The sequence below is a fragment of the Perissodus microlepis genome, chromosome 22 (genome assembly GCF_051167445.1).
Source record: "Perissodus microlepis isolate ML-2025 ecotype Zambia chromosome 22, ASM5116744v1, whole genome shotgun sequence".
NCBI lineage: Eukaryota > Metazoa > Chordata > Actinopteri > Cichliformes > Cichlidae > Perissodus > Perissodus microlepis.
In genome coordinates, this window is record NC_140481.1 from 9,138,509 (window position 1) to 9,156,208 (window position 17,700).

Consider the following 17,700-nt stretch of genomic DNA (forward strand, 5'->3'; position numbering starts at 1 on the left):
GAAATTGGAGTGAAAGGGAAATATAAGGGCCACAAGATTGAAACTGGACGAGGGGAAAAGTGAGATCTGGTGATAGCAAGAGCGTGTCATGGGTTGCAGTAAGGTTCTGCTGAAGTGGTGTGTGTGTATATGTGTGCTTGTTTGTGCATGTGTGTGTGTGTGTGTGTGTGTGTTTGGTGGTGGGGTGGGGGGTCGATTTGAGAATGTGGTGGAGATAGCAATGCTTATTTCCACTCTAGTAATCCTGGGTCTACAAAGCAAGGGGAAAATGGCATCAGGGTGGAAGATGGAGAAAGGAGTAACTTACGGGTAGTAAGGGTAAGAATAGAAGTCCCTTCTGATTAGCATGAAGGAGGAGGAAAGGAGAGAGACAGAGAGTGAGGAGAAAAAAAAGAGAGGTGACTATGGTTTATCAAGATGGACATCAGAAAGATAAATGAAGATGCTCAGTGTGTTGGAATGTTCCTGGCTGGCCATCGTGAGGCAGAAGACAGGCTCACCTCATAACACAACTCACATTGGGACCAACAAAAGATTTTTAAAAATTTCAACTAATGGAGGTCTAAGAACAAAAGCATCATAAATAAAACTGATCATATAGAGGTGTGTGTGCATCTTTCATTTGGATTAATCTTATTAAATACATTGAAGGTGCCTTATGTTTGCCGTTTGGGAACATTTTAGGGAACTAAGAGGGTTTTTTTTTCTGCAGGAAAGATTAATCATATCACATTTTAAAAATCAACAAAGCTAGCTTTAAAAAAAAATCTGTATTCCATCACTGCTTTGTTAATCACAGGATTTCCTTTGTGGGTCTGTGTTGTGTTTATAAGCAGACTGTGTTAGGGTTAGGTTGTTGACCCAGTGCTTTGGGTTTACTTTGTGTTTTTGGAGTTTTATTTATTCGTTATGTTCTCTGTGTATTTTATATTTCCTAGTTTAGTTTGCTTACACCCTTGACTTTATTCAGTGTTTCTAGTTCAGGATGTCTTGGTTGTTATTTGGTTCCATTCATGTCTCCGTGTCCTTCCCTCAGCATTCCCCCAGCTAGGTCTTCATGATCGTCCAATCATGTCTGTGTGGGTGTGTCTGGTTTTTCTGACCCTTTCTCGGCATTTGTCCCTTTTGTCCCTCACTCTCTCTGTCCTCCCTCTGTTCTCTGGGTTCCGTCAGTCTGCGTCTCAGTGTGTGTGCTCCCTGTACTTCCTGTTTTACTTTGATAGTCTCCTGTCTGGTGTCCATCATGTTCAGTTTTGCTTTGTGTGTTAGATTGTTGATTTGATTGACTTGTTTTAGTTCATGTGAAACTGATCTAACAATTAAGTAGTGTTGCGAAAAACAAAATATAAAATTTGACTCATTTTTAATGAAGTTACAATAAGAAGAATCACAACTATCCAAAAACAACTGACTTAATCTATGAGATATAAAAAGCAATTAATAAAAAAGCGGTAGTGTGTATTTTAAATTGTATGCTCAAAAAACATGTAATCTAATCTAATCTACCTGACTGTGGCATCTAAATCTATCAAGACTTTTCCATTTTTCATATATTTTAGCTTAATATTTAAGTTGATTTCATCCTTAAATGATGGATTTATTTTTTTAACACTTGTTTATTTTGCTCTTAGGTTCATTAGCTTTGAGTGAGCCTGATGAAACATAATAAGCTGTTGACTCCTCCACCTTCACTTCGCAAGTGTTCCCATTAATATCACAAAGTTTAAAGTTGGTTTAAAGCTGAAATTTGGCATGCAGCAAGCACATCCTTTATTTTTGACTCCTGTCTGCATTTAACCAGCACCCTCCTGAATATGCCACTATGCAGGGATCTCTGATATTACGAATGATAACTGAAAACATTAATGTATACAGTCTCTCTTTGTACATGCAGAGAGATAATATCGTGTGCCTAAATATAAACAGGTCTGCTCCCATTGCACCCGTGTGGCTGTCTAGTTTCTATTGTGGTGTCTAGATTGGCCCAGTGAATCTTATCAGTCACCGCCTTCCTCCAGACATCCCCATTCATTCTCCCTCTATTCACAGCAAAGAAAATTCCTCAGGGCTGAGGAGCCCACCCCTACCCACTGCCTCAACAAAAAAAAGCAAAAAAACAACCTTCCTAACCAATTACTAGCCCATCCACTGGCACCTCACAGCTGCTTGCCTCATGTAATTGAGTGGGCAATGGAATAACATGCCCCTTGATGAAATATTTCACACTCAGATGAGTGTTCCACTATTGCCCAGCGAGCAAAGGAAGAATACACTGCAGGTGCGATCGACGACAGAGGTAATTTGCAGGTGGAAAGCAGCCAGCGATTCCAGTGCGAACAGGCTGCATTTGAATGTGTTCAGCCAACACGCAGACCTTGAAATTAAAAGATGAGATGAGAAACACAAAAGCTCGGCTGAGGCAGCAATGGGAGAGTTTAGGATTAATGCTCTACCATTCCACTAACTCTGGTTGTAATTCACTCTCACTGCCAAATGCTTTCCTCAATAGACCCTAGCTGCCAAGTGGGATACAGATAAATTTACTCCTCTGGATGGCCTATGCAGGAACAATAAGACTTCAAACCATAAACGTTTAACCGTGAAAAGCTCTAACCCATCTCATGTCGGCTGGCCAGCAGACAAACATTTTCGCAGCCACTCACCCCTTCTTGACGATAATGACGATGGCCCCCAGCAGTAGAATGAGGACCACGAGGCCGCCGGCGCAGGCTCCCAGGATCAGACCCATGTCCTCAGCATGCTGGGATACCTCCAGAGCCCTCTTCGAATCCTTACAAGCAGCTGCAAATTAGTCATGATGGACAGGTGAGGAAGCGAGAAAGTTACAAAGACAGCCTCCACTATCAATGATTATTCATTTCTAAATGCAAACTCTAGGCGCAACAGTTAGTGATTCAGTGTCAATAAATGAGCGATTTTGGATCATTACCATAAACAAACAAAACTGTAAACACAATTGACTTTCTCAATCTGATGGCTGCTGTGGCAAGATGGCGCCGGTGTGTGTGGCTGCTCGTCTGTCACTGCCAAGTTTGTTCCTGTTTATGTTATTTCTAATTTGTGTCATCCATGAAACAAAGTCTCTGCTGAGGTATGATCGCCAGACACTATTGGACCTCAAACCTGTGGTCCAAAATATTGTGTCCTTTGGAGCTGGTGGGCAGCAACCCCTGCCCCCATTTGCATCGGAAACCCCGGGTTACCTGTACCGGGTTCCCACGCTACCTTCCCGGCGAAAGCGTCATCGTCGCCGGGGTAAACGAAGCGGTCGCCTGGTGAAGCTAAAGGTTTACCTAAAGAATTATTCTGCTGTTTTCCGACCAGTGCATGGATTCATGCCAAGGCTGTTTGCGTCTCGGCGTTTTCTGGATCCTGTTGATGCCTCTTTGGTGCCTGTTGTCGGCTTTGATGATGATGCTCCTCAGCCTCGCTGCCCATGCCCTCCCAGGCTAAACCTCCGCTGTCAACATCATCGGAACCTGAGATCGCTGCGGCGGGTTTCTGGACCTCCTGAACCCCGAGCGCCAACTCCAGCTCCCGCTAGGATTGGCCTGGTGAACGCCAGATCACTTTTAAACAAAACTTTTATTCTTCGGGACTTCTTCAGTTCCCGTGATCTGGATTTTCTGTGTGTGACTGAGACGTGGCTGAGTGTTGGTGAGTCCAGTGTTCTATCTGAACTTTTACCTGTGGATTGTTGCTATTTTAACTCGCCACGGACGTCAGGCAGAGGTGGAGGCACAGTGACTGTTTACAAAAAGGATTTTAAATGTAAGCAGTGTTTTCTACAGCCTTCGTTCTCCAGCTTTGAACTTACCTCGTTTGAGGTGAGTCGTACAAATCCGATTTTCTGCGCTGTCATCTATCGCCCCCCCGAAATACAATAAGAACTTTATAAACGACTTTTCTGATTTTTTTAGCTGGGATTATGCCCAACTATGATAGTGTTCTTATTGTTGGAGATTTTAATATACATGTATGTTGTCCTGATAAGCCACTGGTAAAGGACTTTTTAAGCCTTATTGACTCTTTTAGCCTGGTACAGTCCGTACGTGGCCCTACACATGAGCACGGACACACACTGGACCTTGTTCTGTCATATGGTCTGCCTGTCACTGACTTGGAGATTTGTGACTGTGCACTCTCAGATCATATGCCTGTGTTATTCAACGTTGGTTTGACATATACCGCAGTTAAATCTGGCGCTGCTACTCGGTGCTGTCGGGTTATTAACCCCGCCACTGCTGCGCAGTTTTCTGCTGCTTTTAATCAGCTGGGCGGCCCTTCTGACTTTGTTTCCTCTGATACAGAACAGCTAAATTCCTGGTTTTATTCTTGCTGTCAAAAAATCATGGACTCTGTGGCTCCTTTAAAAATCAGGCAGCCTAAGGCTAAACCTGAGCCTTGGTTTAATGAGAGCAGTCGTGCTGTTAAGAGGGAATGTCGTCGAGCAGAACGGAGATGGAAAAAGGATAAACTGCATGTATCATTTCAAATTCTAAAAGACTGCTGGCATCGCTACCAGAACACTGTTAAAGAGGCAAAAAGGGAATATTTTGCAAATATTATTTCTTCCAACTGTCATAACCCACGTGTGTTGTTTAGGACCATTGACACTGTTCTTAATACTCCATTGAATGTCTGTTTGGAAGTTTCTCCTGAGATCTGCAATGATTTTCTGAACTTTTTTATTGAAAAGGTTGTCACCACCAGGGCTCTTATCACAGCTCCTGACTCTGACCCCTCTGTCTCTGTCCCTTGCGCTGCTGTTTTCACTCAGTTTGAGCTTGTGACGCTCTCCACTTTAGAGGATGTGGTTCGCCATATTAACCCCACAGGTTCCCCACGGGATCCTGTCCCTCCACAATTCTTTAAAGAAATTTTTTCTAGTATACAACAGTATGTCCTTGACATTATTAACAGCAGTCTGTCTTCTGGTATGGTTCCTGCAAATTTCAAGCATGCAGTAGTACAGCCACTGCTTAAGAAACCTGGCCTTGATCACACAGTTTTAGCGAACTATAGGCCTATTTCCAAGCTGCCTTTAGTCTCCAAGGTTTTAGAGAAAATTGTTTTTAGTCAACTGAAAGATTTTCTAGATGAAAATGGAATCTTTGAGGTTTTTCAATCAGGTTTTAAAACCCTTCACAGCACAGAATCTGCATTATTAAGGGTTTTTAATGACATCCTTCTGGCATGTGATTCTGGTAACCATGTTGTTCTTGTCTTGCTTGACCTAACTGCTGCCTTTGACACCGTAGACCACAATATTCTAATTTCTCGATTACATGATGTAGTGGGTATTGGTGGCACTGCACTTAATTGGTTTAGGTCTTATTTGTCAGATAGAACTTTCTCTGTCAGCCTTCTCGGTTACGAATCGTCTTCTGCTCCTCTGTCATGCGGCGTCCCACAGGGCTCAATTTTAGGGCCACTGCTCTTTTCACTGTATCTACTGCCTCTGGGTTCTATCCTTAGAAGGCATGGGATCTCATTTCATTGTTATGCCGATGACTGCCAAATTTATTTGCCACTAAAACACAAGGATGGCATCTCCATAAAACCTCTCTTGACATGTCTAGATGACATTAAAGCTTGGTTGGCTCTAAACTTTTTAAATTTTAATGAAAAGAAAACAGAAGTGTTGGTGTTTGGACCCAGTGGTCCCTGTGAGTCCTCCTCTGTTGTTTTAGGATCCCTGGAAGTCTATTTTAAATCTGTTGTTACTGACCTTGGTTTTAAGTTGGACAGTGATTTTAAATTGGACAACCAAATCAGAGCAGTGGTGAAGTCCAGTTTTTATCATTTAAGGCGACTGGCAAGAGTAAAATCTTTTCTTTCGAGGCAGCACCTTGAAACAGTGATCCATGCTTTTATTTCTTCCCGCCTGGACTACTGTAACTCACTTTATGTGGGGGTCAGTCAGTCATTGCTCTCACGTCTGCAGCTGGTTCAAAATGCAGCTGCACGACTCCTAACAGGAACTCGAAAAAGAGAGCATATAACCCCCGTGCTAGCCTCCCTGCACTGGCTGCCTGTGTCTTTTAGAGTTAATTTTAAAATTCTTATGTTTGTTTTTAAATGCCTTCACAGTCTTGCTCCGCCTTACCTCTCTGAGCTTCTTCATCCCCACATACCCTGTCGGTCTCTCAGGTCAGCTGACCAGCTGCTCCTGGAGGTACCGAGATCCAGGAGGAAGCTCAGAGGGGACAGGGCCTTCTCTATTGTGGCTCCAAAATTATGGAATAATTTGCCCATGCACGTTAGAGAGGCCCCTTCACTGTTCACTTTTAAATCACGTCTTAAAACCCACTTTTATTCCTTGGCTTTTAACCTCAGTGAGACTTAGTTTTCTCTTTTAATTGAAGTAGTTATTTAATTAATGATTTCACTCTTCTTTTATTTGTTTTTTATTTATATCTCATGTAATTTTATTTTATAGTTCCAATGTACAGCACTTTGTGTCAGCTGTGGTTGTTTTAAAGTGCTTTATAAATAAAGTTGATGATGATGATGATGATGAATCTTGTATTGATTTTTGGCACACCACAGGATTATTATCACAAACAGAACGTAAATGTTGACTCACCGCAATGACCAAGAAAACATAATTTACTCATACAACTCAAGCTTGAAATGACTGATTTATAACAGCAGAAGGATGGAGTGGACTGTTCTGGCTCTGAGCTCAAATTTGCTACAAATCTGGAAGTGATAAGTAAAGTATCTCGCAGAGCCTACAGGTAGATGTTGGGGTGGTGGAGGGGTTATGACAACACAGAGTGAGGGAGGGATGGGAAATGAAGGTGTGTGGTACATGACGTTGTATAGCTAAAGTCGCGGAGTAGCAGATTTCTGTTCATGAGATGGAAATATTAGATTTTTAACTTTTTAATTTTTTTCTTGGATTTTGAAAAGATAACATTTTACAAGATAACATTAATGCTTCAGAGGTGGAAAAGGAGCACATACTGCAGAGGTCCATTTATTTGTATTTCCCTGTTTTGACGTTGTGACAAAACAGGTAATAACTTTTGAGTGCATGCGCTGCACCTCCTGGTAAATATAACTCATCTGCATCCTGGTGTGCTGACATAAGAAGCGATCGTGCACTTAATGTTGCTGTTGATCTTTTTGCTCCATATCTTTATAAAAGCTTTCTCTTTTCTGTGTATTAGGGCTGCCACGATTAGTCGACTAGTCACGATTACGTCGACTATCAAAATCGTCGACGACTGATTTAATAGTCGATGCGTCATTTGGAGCTTTGTAAGATCACAAAAGACGCAGGAATAAGTAGTAGGATTTAAGAGTGTAATAACGGACTGAAACAGAAGATGGCAGCACTGCATGTACAAGGATGCCAGCTGCCGTTAAACCCCGAAGAAGAAGAAACTGTGTCCCAGAATTCATAGCGCGGCCCTGCTCAGTTTCCAACAATGGCAGCAGCTAGTTAGTTTTAATATTACTCTTATTAGTCTTTCTGGGTCACAAAATAAACATTTAACATATTTTCAGGCGAGAATGTTGCTGTGTAAACCTCAAATATCTTAGTTTATCAAGACACCACATATTTTCAGAAGCGCTCCGACGTTTTCAGAGACGTCTGTTACCCACCAGCTCGATAGCTAGCCGGGGGCTAGGCTCACTAGAGCCCGTGAGAACACCGGACTCCCGGCAAATCGTTTTCAAACCCACCGCCGTCTTTCGCTACTCAGGTTAAACATAAATAAGTCACTTAGATAACTTAAAAATGTTATTGTTTGGCTTTTTTTTTAGCATTTTATTTGTTCCTGAGTAAATCGGTTTGGCTGAGATTAAAGTTATCGTTTTTACACAGCTGAATAAACGTCAAGCAGACAGCTGATTATCAGAAGTGTGAGATGCTCGAGAATATACTCCGGTGTCCTGTTATATTTTAGATAGCAAGGAGTTTATTAAACTTAACCGAAACAGTCTGCAGATTTCATTAAAATGTAATAAACTCTCATCTTGTCTTTATTTTTAGTTAGCACGTACCTTAAACACTTAAAGCTGTAAGCTAATGATAGTTATATAAGAGCAGATGCTGCTGGTGCAATAAGCTGTACGTTTTACGTCCAATGGATGCACGATCTGATTAGTCGACCAATCGCAAAAATAATCGGTGACTAGTCGACTATCAAAATAATCGTTTGTGGCAGCCCTACTGTGTATTAGTTAGGGTGATGGAGTTGTTCTTGAAAATGTCATGCTATCAAATATGACGCTCAGAAAATTCAAATGACAGGTAACCAGAGAGATGGATTCCTTAGGATCTTTCTCACTCGACAGTTTCTGAAAAACATCACATACGGATAATATTCCCGCCCCTGCAATTCACTTGAGTTGACACATTTTTTGTGCCATTGTTTGATTTAAAATTCAACAGTACGTCTTCTATAGGTGAAAGAGTACATTTGAGTAAACAAAGTCGTCACTCTTTATTGAATCTAGATTAATGACTGGGGTAGTGTTTCACATTAAAAACAATCATCTAATTATGGAGGGTTGCTAGAGGGAAATGCAAAGCAAGATTTACCTTAGCATCCTATCCTAATTGTATGCATTTCAGATTAATTTGGGTTGAGCAGCCTGCTGAGAACAGCTTCAAAGAATCTGCATTAAATGCTTCAAAGATGGCCCAATATGAACTAATTCATATAATATGTTCAGTTATGTATTCAAACATTATGGCCATGCTAGAAAGATTAAAGAAACTATTCGAAAGGCTGATATAAGCAAAGCTGAGTATTGAGGGAAGTTCAAAGTTATGCAAGACTGTCTCGGGCTAACATGCACGGTCGTAAACAAGCAAGCCAGTGTCTCACCATTCAAATGACTTGTTGTACTTAATCGCTAGAGGCTGCCCAAAAATAAAGCCCTTACTAGAAGATATTTGGAAAGGCTTGAACAGCATTCTCATGCGCTGACATCAGTGTCGTGAATACTCAGCTTCTCTACAAAGACAAGCTAAACATACTTGGCTTGGGAGAAAGGATGCGGGGTCGGTTATCTCACTGAGCTGATGCAAGCTCTCAATCAGGCTGCTATTTCCTTCCAACCCATATGTCACATTCACATGTCTGTCTGTGCTGCCATCTGAGCTAGACAACAGAGTGGAATTCTTCTCTCTCTGTGAATCAGCAGAGCTCCCTGTGGTGTTTTATCAAAAGGTGAAATATTGTTATTAACTATCAATGAATTGAAGAAGTATTATTGCACTCGTGACAGCAAGCTCATTATTAACAAGCCACCTCTTGCTGATGAGAAAACAAATAGAGTTGGGAATGAGAGAAAATACAGAGAAATGTAATCATCACGGGGTCCTGGGCCTGTCTCAGCGTGCTTGGCAGAGCAGGATAAAGGCTCAACAAAGCAAAGATGTTTCAAATTGAAGTTAGTGCCTTCTACCGAAAAGACTTCTGTGTATGCGTGTGTGGAGTGCGGTGGGGGTGTTTGCAGTGAGGCAGGATGCTGAGTTTGGCTTGATAAGCTGTGGATTGATGGTGACTATAGCTCCTGGCAGAGAATACAGCAGCCTGACAGACTTGCCATAATCACGCAAATCACACTGGGTGAGTCATTCTGTCTTTAGAGGCATATTTAGAAAATGGCTAGCATGGTTGAATTCATGGCAGTGGTCATCAACAGAAAACCATGGGTGCAGTAAATGGCACGTCTCGCCATCATTTATAATTTCCTTGTGTCGGTTTACTATTTATCAGGAAGGACGCATTTGGCTAGGATTTAGTATGCACATAATGTAAATCCAACAAACTGGAAAAAGACTGCAATGGACTATAGCGTGCAGGTAAATTCAGTACAACAGCTAATGTCACAGTCTCCACTTTTTGCAAAGACTCTTTCATAAAATTCGTTGCTATACTCCTTCGCTGAACTATCCAAACTCTTGTGCTTTGCTCTGTTTTCAGTCAATGTTAAGATACAGTCAAGGAAATTCTTCTTTTGTAACTTACATTATTTGTCTGAAATAAGTTATGAAACAAAAATGTAACAAAAAGTGCAGAAACAAATTTAAGAAGTAGCACTCAGAGTGCAAACCTGTGCCAAGGCAGCTCACTTCCGTTAACATACTGGGCAGCTAACGAGGCACATCATTCTCTGTGTCATGACAATACTTTCTTTAAGATATAACGTATTTTGGGATCAATTTGAAAGGAAGGATGTGAAATAGGAAATTGAGTTTAGAGGTCAAATGTGACAAACTATAGCATGTTACCATGACTCCACTCTACAGCCACTACAAATTTTTATCAGAATTCAACTAAAACTTTCTGAAGACAGACAGAATGACACTGTCTGACACTACCTAAAACATAACCCTTGGAGGCGGTAACTAGAAAACATCACAACAGTACAACAGTACCAACCTTCTGAATAGTGGGAAAAAACATAATTGCAAAATGAACCGCAACCAGTTAGTAAGAACTTTTATCTCCAGGAGATAAACTCAGAGAGGGAACGAAAAGCACTTATGCATAGTGTCAACACACTGCATTGCCTTAATACAGACTGGAGGGAAATTCAGCATAGAACAAATTGGAATAAGTTAGCCAATAAGAAGCCAGAGCAGAAGAATGACAAATGTTATTAGACTGAATGCTAAAGCAGATTTCATCAGGAGATGTAGGAAGTGTCGACTCTGCATTAACAGCAAAACAACATCAGCAGCAGCTTAAAAAGGGAGCAGATCAGAGACCCTCATGTGACAAAATACACACTTTCCTGGTCACATATTACTTGAAGCTGCCAGATAAAAAGAAGAAGAAGTTGTTTTTAAAAAAAGATCTGCGTCTCTCGATACCTGCGGTAAATAAGAAAAAAAGTTATTTAAGAATTTATGGTGTGATGTGATTCCATTCTAAATGTAAGATTCATGCCTTTCTTGTGGCTGAGCTGAGGTGAATAAACACCTCCTCTTGTCACAGAATAAGGTGTCTTCTTGAGACAACTTGATGTTTAACGAAAATGTTATTGTTCTGCACAGTTGGCCAATGGCATATTTCTGGGGACAAAAAAGAAGAAGAAGAGAAAAGCACCAAAACACCAGGAGGTAAAAAAAAAACACACACACACCCTATAATTGGTGTCTTGGTGACATAAGAACCTGCAGAAATGGTCTTATAGGGACCTCTGTCCCATCTCCAAGAGAAGTTTAGTAATATCAGCAGGTTCTCTACCACAGTCATATATGCACAAATACAGTACAAAATATGCCTCCAACCCACCTCTTCTGCTTAAGTGGTAAGCTGGCAGACAATAGTATGGCAGAATTCTTTGATGTCTTAATGTCACTTCTCATATGAAAGAGTTCACAGGGAAGATAATGCAATTTAACTGCCACCGTTCTCTAGAGCATTACTAACTTGAAGCATAATTCAGCAGGGAAGAAGGCTGGAAAAAGTTAATTTCACCTGCTGTATCTCTCCCATCCCCTGATTGTTTGAACTGAAAGGCTTCTATCAGTGTCTGCCTGTCAAGCAAACACTCCTGGTCGCTTCCTCTCTCAGGCACAAGGGGCGGGTGGGGGGAGGGAACCTTGTTGCACTGTGGATTTCAAAGCCATCAAAGCCCAAGGAGAGGGGGGGTTGCCAAAATGTCAGTGTCAGTGAATCAAGAGGTACTGAGTGAGAACAGTGATGCATGTTTGCTTTCACCTTTTCTCCACTGTCTCGGGGCTGCGGGCAGATTGGCAAGAGAGCTTCCTCCCTGCAACACCCAAAGCAACACTAAGGCCGTGTCCAATATCCTAAGCCTGATCCAGAACAACTGACAAACTCCCTGACATGCACCCTGCACCACTGAAGCACAAGGGATGTAGTGGTAGTAGTGGTTACGTTTACCTTGAGATTTACTTTGACTTATTCAAAATTATGGTGACATAAAAAGATGACTGGCACCCTCTGAGTCCCCTCAGTGGTGCTGCTAATGTTTATATAAACTGCTTCTGATATAATTTTCCGCTTTAACTTTTACTGCTTATAGTCATAATGATGAATTCCACAAATAACTGTGCATATGTGAGCAAATAAAGTGCAACATAAATACATAAATAGTGTATCTGCAAATATTAATAAGCTGACAACTGTAAATTTAGAATTTCCTTTACATGGTTTGGCTTCAACTTGATATAAATTTGTACAAAAGCTGACACACTGAAGTAGAAAAAAAAGGTTTTCAGATGATTTGCTGAATTCTTCAATACAAATAGGTACAACTGCTCGTTGACACAAATATCAGCCAATTATAAGACAGCAAATCAACATGTTCAGGCATGTATACATGATCACGATCATGGTGGGGAAGAAAAGCGATTTAAGTGAATCTGAATGTATGCAGCATGACACCAGACACAGTGGCTTGAATGTTGTGGACCACTCTGTCTATTAGACCACTAGATCAGCAATCACACTAGATATTACTGATCTACTGGAATTTTTTGCCACACATATAGATTTATAGAGAAAGGTCCATGAAAGAGAACGTATCCAGTGAGCAGCAATACTCCAGGAGGAGACAAGGACAATGGCCATACCGCTTTGAGCAGATAGGAAAGCAACAGTAACTCAAATAACCGCTCATTATAACCAAGGTAAAAAAAAAAGCACCTGAGTGCATAGCAAGCCAAACCCTGAAGCTGATCAGTACAGCAGCAGACTGTACGGGGTGTTGCTGCAATTTGGCTCACGAAATTTGGGCAAGAGAAGATTGCAAAAACGTTGCCTAATCTGATGACTCTTGGTGTCTGCACAGGTGCAGAAATTTTTTCATATGGAGGCCACTAAAAATGGTGGCGCACCAAAAACAGAATTTCCCATTTTATTTTACTATTTTGCTATTTCGCTGTCAAATATAGATTACTTGAAAAATATGACAAAAAAGAGAGAAAGAAAAGAATGATATGACTAGTTAATTTCCTGATATTAAAATTGATATCACTGAAAACAGGTACATATGACAACCAAATAAGATTTTGAAATCGATAATAATCTTTCTTTAAAGTGACTGATTGATTCAGTGGAGGGGCCAGCAAATTTTAGGGGGTGGTCAGTGACAATTCCTATGTAATATATAACGTAGTACGCAAGGCAAACTTTGAGATCTTGTCCTAAATTATTTGTCAGTTCGTTTCACACATAAATAAGAGGGAAAACATTCCCTGAGGGAAAGAAACAAACTCATATGTGAAGTTTTATTGTGACCTGTAGAGGTCCACGTCTAGAATGAGCTCATTAAAAAAACCTTTCTCTGTCTTCAGGAACAGCTGAACAGGAACTCTACATGGCTGGCATTTTCCAAATCTACTATAGTGTCACATGTAAAGTATACTTTCCAATTTATTCACAATACGATTTCCATGTGTCAGTGTCTTGATTAGTATTATTATACTGTAAGATCTTTAAACTAATTTTAGGACATTTTTGAGAACGTACAGTATTATAATGATGTTTGAAATGATACATTTGTATTTTTAAGTGTTTTATCTGATATTTGGAATTATTGGACAACTTGAAATTACATTTTAATTGATTTGTAAATAACCCTAAACTGAACTGCAAGTGATGTCCATCTCTTTATCACCACAGTGTACCCATCTTCTAATGGCTGCTTCCAACAGCATGACATGGTATGTCACAAAGCTTTAATCATCTCATACTGGTTTCTTGAACATTCAGCTCAATTATATTTATACAGCGCCAAAGCACAACAACAGTCACTCAAGGTGCTTTATATTGTAAGGTAGAGCCTACAATAATACATACAGAGAAAAACAACAATCATATGACCCCCTATGAGCAAGCACTTTGGTGACAGTGGGGAGGAAAAACTCCCTTTTAAAAGGAAGAAACCTCCAGCAGAACCAGGCTCAGGTAGGGGCGGCTATCTGCTGCGACCGGTTGGGATTGACATGACAATTAGTTGCGCTTATCTGTACTCTAGTGGCCTCCACAAACACCAGATCTCAATTGAATAGAGCATCTTTGGGATGTGGCAGAACAGAAGATCATTGTTAAAGTCATTGATGTGCAGCTGATGAATATGATGTGCTGGTGAAATGGGAAGTGACTATATAGCCACTGCTGTGTAACATATGGGTGGCCTTAAAGTGGCTACATGCACTTATTATCTATCTCCAGGAACCACGGATGTCTGTCATAGAAAGAGCCAGAGGCTCACCAAAGTCTTTAGAGGTCAACCACTGGGACCATGTATGTCATGGAATACATCAAACAGCATTTATGGCTGTAAATAGTTATTTCTGTATTTAAGTAATTCTGAAGTGATAACTAATGTGTGATGTTATAGCTTATTTGATGTGAAAATGTAAGTTTTACCTTTGCGAGCAATCCGAATGCAGTTTATTCTGGTCTCCTGTGGATAAAGAAAAAGCTGAGTAAATCATAAAGACACACACTCACACACATCACATTGCTTCTTAATTATGAGTCATTCTGTTAAAAACAACCACCTTGTGTAAAATGTAAAACTGTGTGGAGAAAATAATTGAAATTTCCAAGTGCATGACAGCTCCCTGTGATGTGAGCAACCTCTGCTCCCCTTCACAATGTGAAGCCACTCCTTCCCAAAACAGCCATCTCTGTCCCAGAGACAGAGGGGCAAGTTTCCAAATTAAGATTTAAGGAAGCTAAATTAGCCTTTATGGGCAATTATGCTAATCTATGCTCTAAGATTGGATTCTGACCCTTTCACCTAAAACGTTTGCCAAATTGCCTTTTATAATTGGAAATTTGTTTCAAATGGATTCTCATCTTCTTCCATCTTTTATAGTGACAGATAAGTTATATTTACTTCCTCCCAGGGGTTATTAAAGCAGCGAAAGGTAGTATGTCATGAGTTAGCCTATCCTCTGTCAAGATGGGATGTAGGTCTTCTGAAAAAAAAATGCAAACAACATGCAAGCAAAGTAATTGATTGATATGAGCTCTAAGTCATCATGTGCGATGACCCTGACCCTAACACTTTTTCTTCATACTTAGTGGACAAAAAACATGTATCTGGCTTGCAAGATACAAGTATAGTAGCAAGTATTCTGCCAAGTTAGCCATGTTATTAATAACATATCATTAACATAAAGACAACTCTGGAGCATACTAAACTCAGTGTCAGCTGGTGGTCTTGTGGTGTAATGGGAGAGCAATGCAGACTCTGTATATGCATTTATACACTGATGCTGGCGTTGGCCTCCTGCATATCTTAATCTGCATAGGTTAAGTCCAATCTTAACCTACTCTGAGATTAAAAGCAAATAAATCCATCCAGTTTTAGCCTGATATATCTAATATCTACTCTCCATTTAGTTCTTGATTTGTTTCTTTAGCCATTATATGCTTCCCTGTGTTCATAGGATAGTTGCTACTTTTGTTTTCTATAACATTCGAACTTTGCACACTGATTTATTTATTTATTAATGCATTAATTAATAAATCTCTTTATTCATTTATTAAAACCTCTTAACTGAAAACAGATGCCTGATGCTAAACACATGGTGCTGAATGTTGATCCTAAAACCCAAAAAATAAGCATAAAGGTGCTAAAGGCTTTAACGGTTGAAAGAAAATTATATTAGTTACAAGCTCCCACGGGTTGTTTACTGTGGATAATAACTCTCATATGACTTATTAGTAGTGCTTAATAATGTGTTAAAATCAAGAATAAAATAGAGGATTATTTCAGTTTTAACAGCATAATTAATAAAACTGCAATAACAAAATGATGGCAGTCAAAGAGTGGCGTCACAGAGGTTCCTTGACAGTGCATGACTTTTGGAACAGACTGGTTAGCAGGCAAGTTACATATGGAGCTAATGAGTAATAGCTTGCATAAACTGGAGACACGTATAGTTGACATTTAACCAAGAAACTGAAGTCAGCACCGTCTAGAAAAGAAAGGCTCCCAACCTTTCTTTTGTGCAATAATATTTGCTGAAGTGATCAAAAGTGATAATAAAAATGTAAAAAGAAATACATCCTTTAGCTTAGCAATGCTAGCTATTTTTTGAATGTATTTATTTAAAAGGGAGATATTAGTTAACATATATCTATGTAAATATGCCAGATTAAGCCAGAAGGCAACATCTGTCCATATAAATATCAGTATAAGTGACACGTAACCCCACATAAACACATTTAACAGGGGGAGATTTCGTTGTACATGACCATAAACGGCTATTCTATTCTACTCTATTCTATTCTGAGATCTCAGCATGCTGATGTTTTCATGTTTCAAGTCACAGATATTTTGGCAGTAATCAAGATTTTTCTAAAGTGGCTCCTACAAAAATAACAGACGGGGAAAAAAACACTTGGAAAAGTGTGTGTTTGTTTCCTGGTTATGTGTTTCGCAATAAACTGCCAACACCAGTCATGCATCTTTCAAGCCCCACTGACAGCATATCTGCCAAAGCAATTACGGTTTCAATTCAATGGCAGCTCATGGTCCACAGTATGCCCCGTACATCTAATTTATCCAGAGTAATTGTCAAAATAATTAGGTTTTTTCCCTCTTTCTCTCAGAGCTGCCCATCGCTCATGAAACACAGCTACAATTTAGAAAACAGACTTGAGATATATATTTATTTTGCAGGACAAAAAAGAAAAGTGCAAAGATGAATTATAATATTCGGATTTCTAAAAGCTGTGTGCCAAAAGACGTTTTCGATTGATTTTAGAGACAGAATCATCTCAAATGCCAGGTCACAATGAGAGAAGCTAACTGTTGACATCAGAGATTTAACTTGGACAGGCAACATCTTGTTTTTCACCAGGACCTGACACTGACTGTATTCATTTATTCTTTTAAGCTCTTGAGATCCACCCAACGAGACAAACACTGGTTGCATCATGTGAGGACTGAGACAGCTGGACAAGCATATAGCTGAGATGGTGGAGACAGGTAGGCATGCATAACAGCCATATGTGCCTAATGATTTAAAAAGCATTTGCTTTCAGTGTTTCTGTGGCTGCTGTCCAGCACTTTCCTTGTTAATGCTTCAGTCATTTTTTCAATAGCTTGAGGAGTTTCTTTTCCGATCACTTTAAGTCTGGGGGAGAGTGTTTGACTTTTTTTCCCCACAGAAAATTGACTTTTAAAGAGCTTAAATATGAGGCAATCTGGCAACTGAAAGATTACTAATGAAAAGAAAAGGTGCAAACTCTATTCCACAAGTAATTATCTTGTAAAAAAAATTCAGCCACTTTGCTCATGTAATGTCTTTAAGTGTTTTAGGTAGAAAAAGGTTTGCCTTTCCATTTTCAATGAGAAATAATGTAAGATTAACAAGTCTAAAAATAGGGGCTAATTTAGGCTTTCTAAAAAGCAGATCATACAGTAATGTGCCAAATTCTTGAGTCACCCCTCTTTATATTCTGCTTCCAAACTTTATTTACATTTTTAAAGTAGTTTTGAGCAATTTTCTAGTCTTTCTGAATATCTTTCAATTTTTTCCTTTCAACACTGTCTGCTTTTCATTCAGTTTTAGTCCAATCCTTGCTTTATGCACTATATTTCCAAAAGTATTTGTTCATCTGCCTGCACACACATATAAACTTGAGTGCATTCAATTCTTAATCCATTGGGTTTAATGTGATCATGGCCCACCTTTTGCAGCTATATCAG

The 17,700-nt window shown here is 39.8% G+C and overlaps 1 protein-coding gene across 7 annotated transcripts in view; it reads right to left on the bottom strand.

Moving 5' to 3' along the window:
* Positions 1–17,700, bottom strand: part of LOC146362544 (receptor-type tyrosine-protein phosphatase U-like) — a 252,231-nt gene that overhangs the window by 43,165 nt on the left and 191,366 nt on the right. For 4 of the 7 annotated variants that reach the window (XM_084919374.1, XM_084919371.1, XM_084919373.1 and 1 more), the window contains exons 13-15: positions 14,400–14,436; positions 2,664–2,802; positions 308–337 (exon numbers count right to left, since the gene is read on the bottom strand). In XM_084919374.1, coding sequence (XP_084775500.1) covers positions 308–337; positions 2,664–2,802; positions 14,400–14,436 — 206 coding nt within the window. The remainder of the gene's footprint in view (positions 1–307; positions 338–2,663; positions 2,803–14,399; positions 14,437–17,700) is intronic. The other 3 variants (XM_084919376.1, XM_084919377.1, XM_084919375.1) reach the window with 1 other exon arrangement.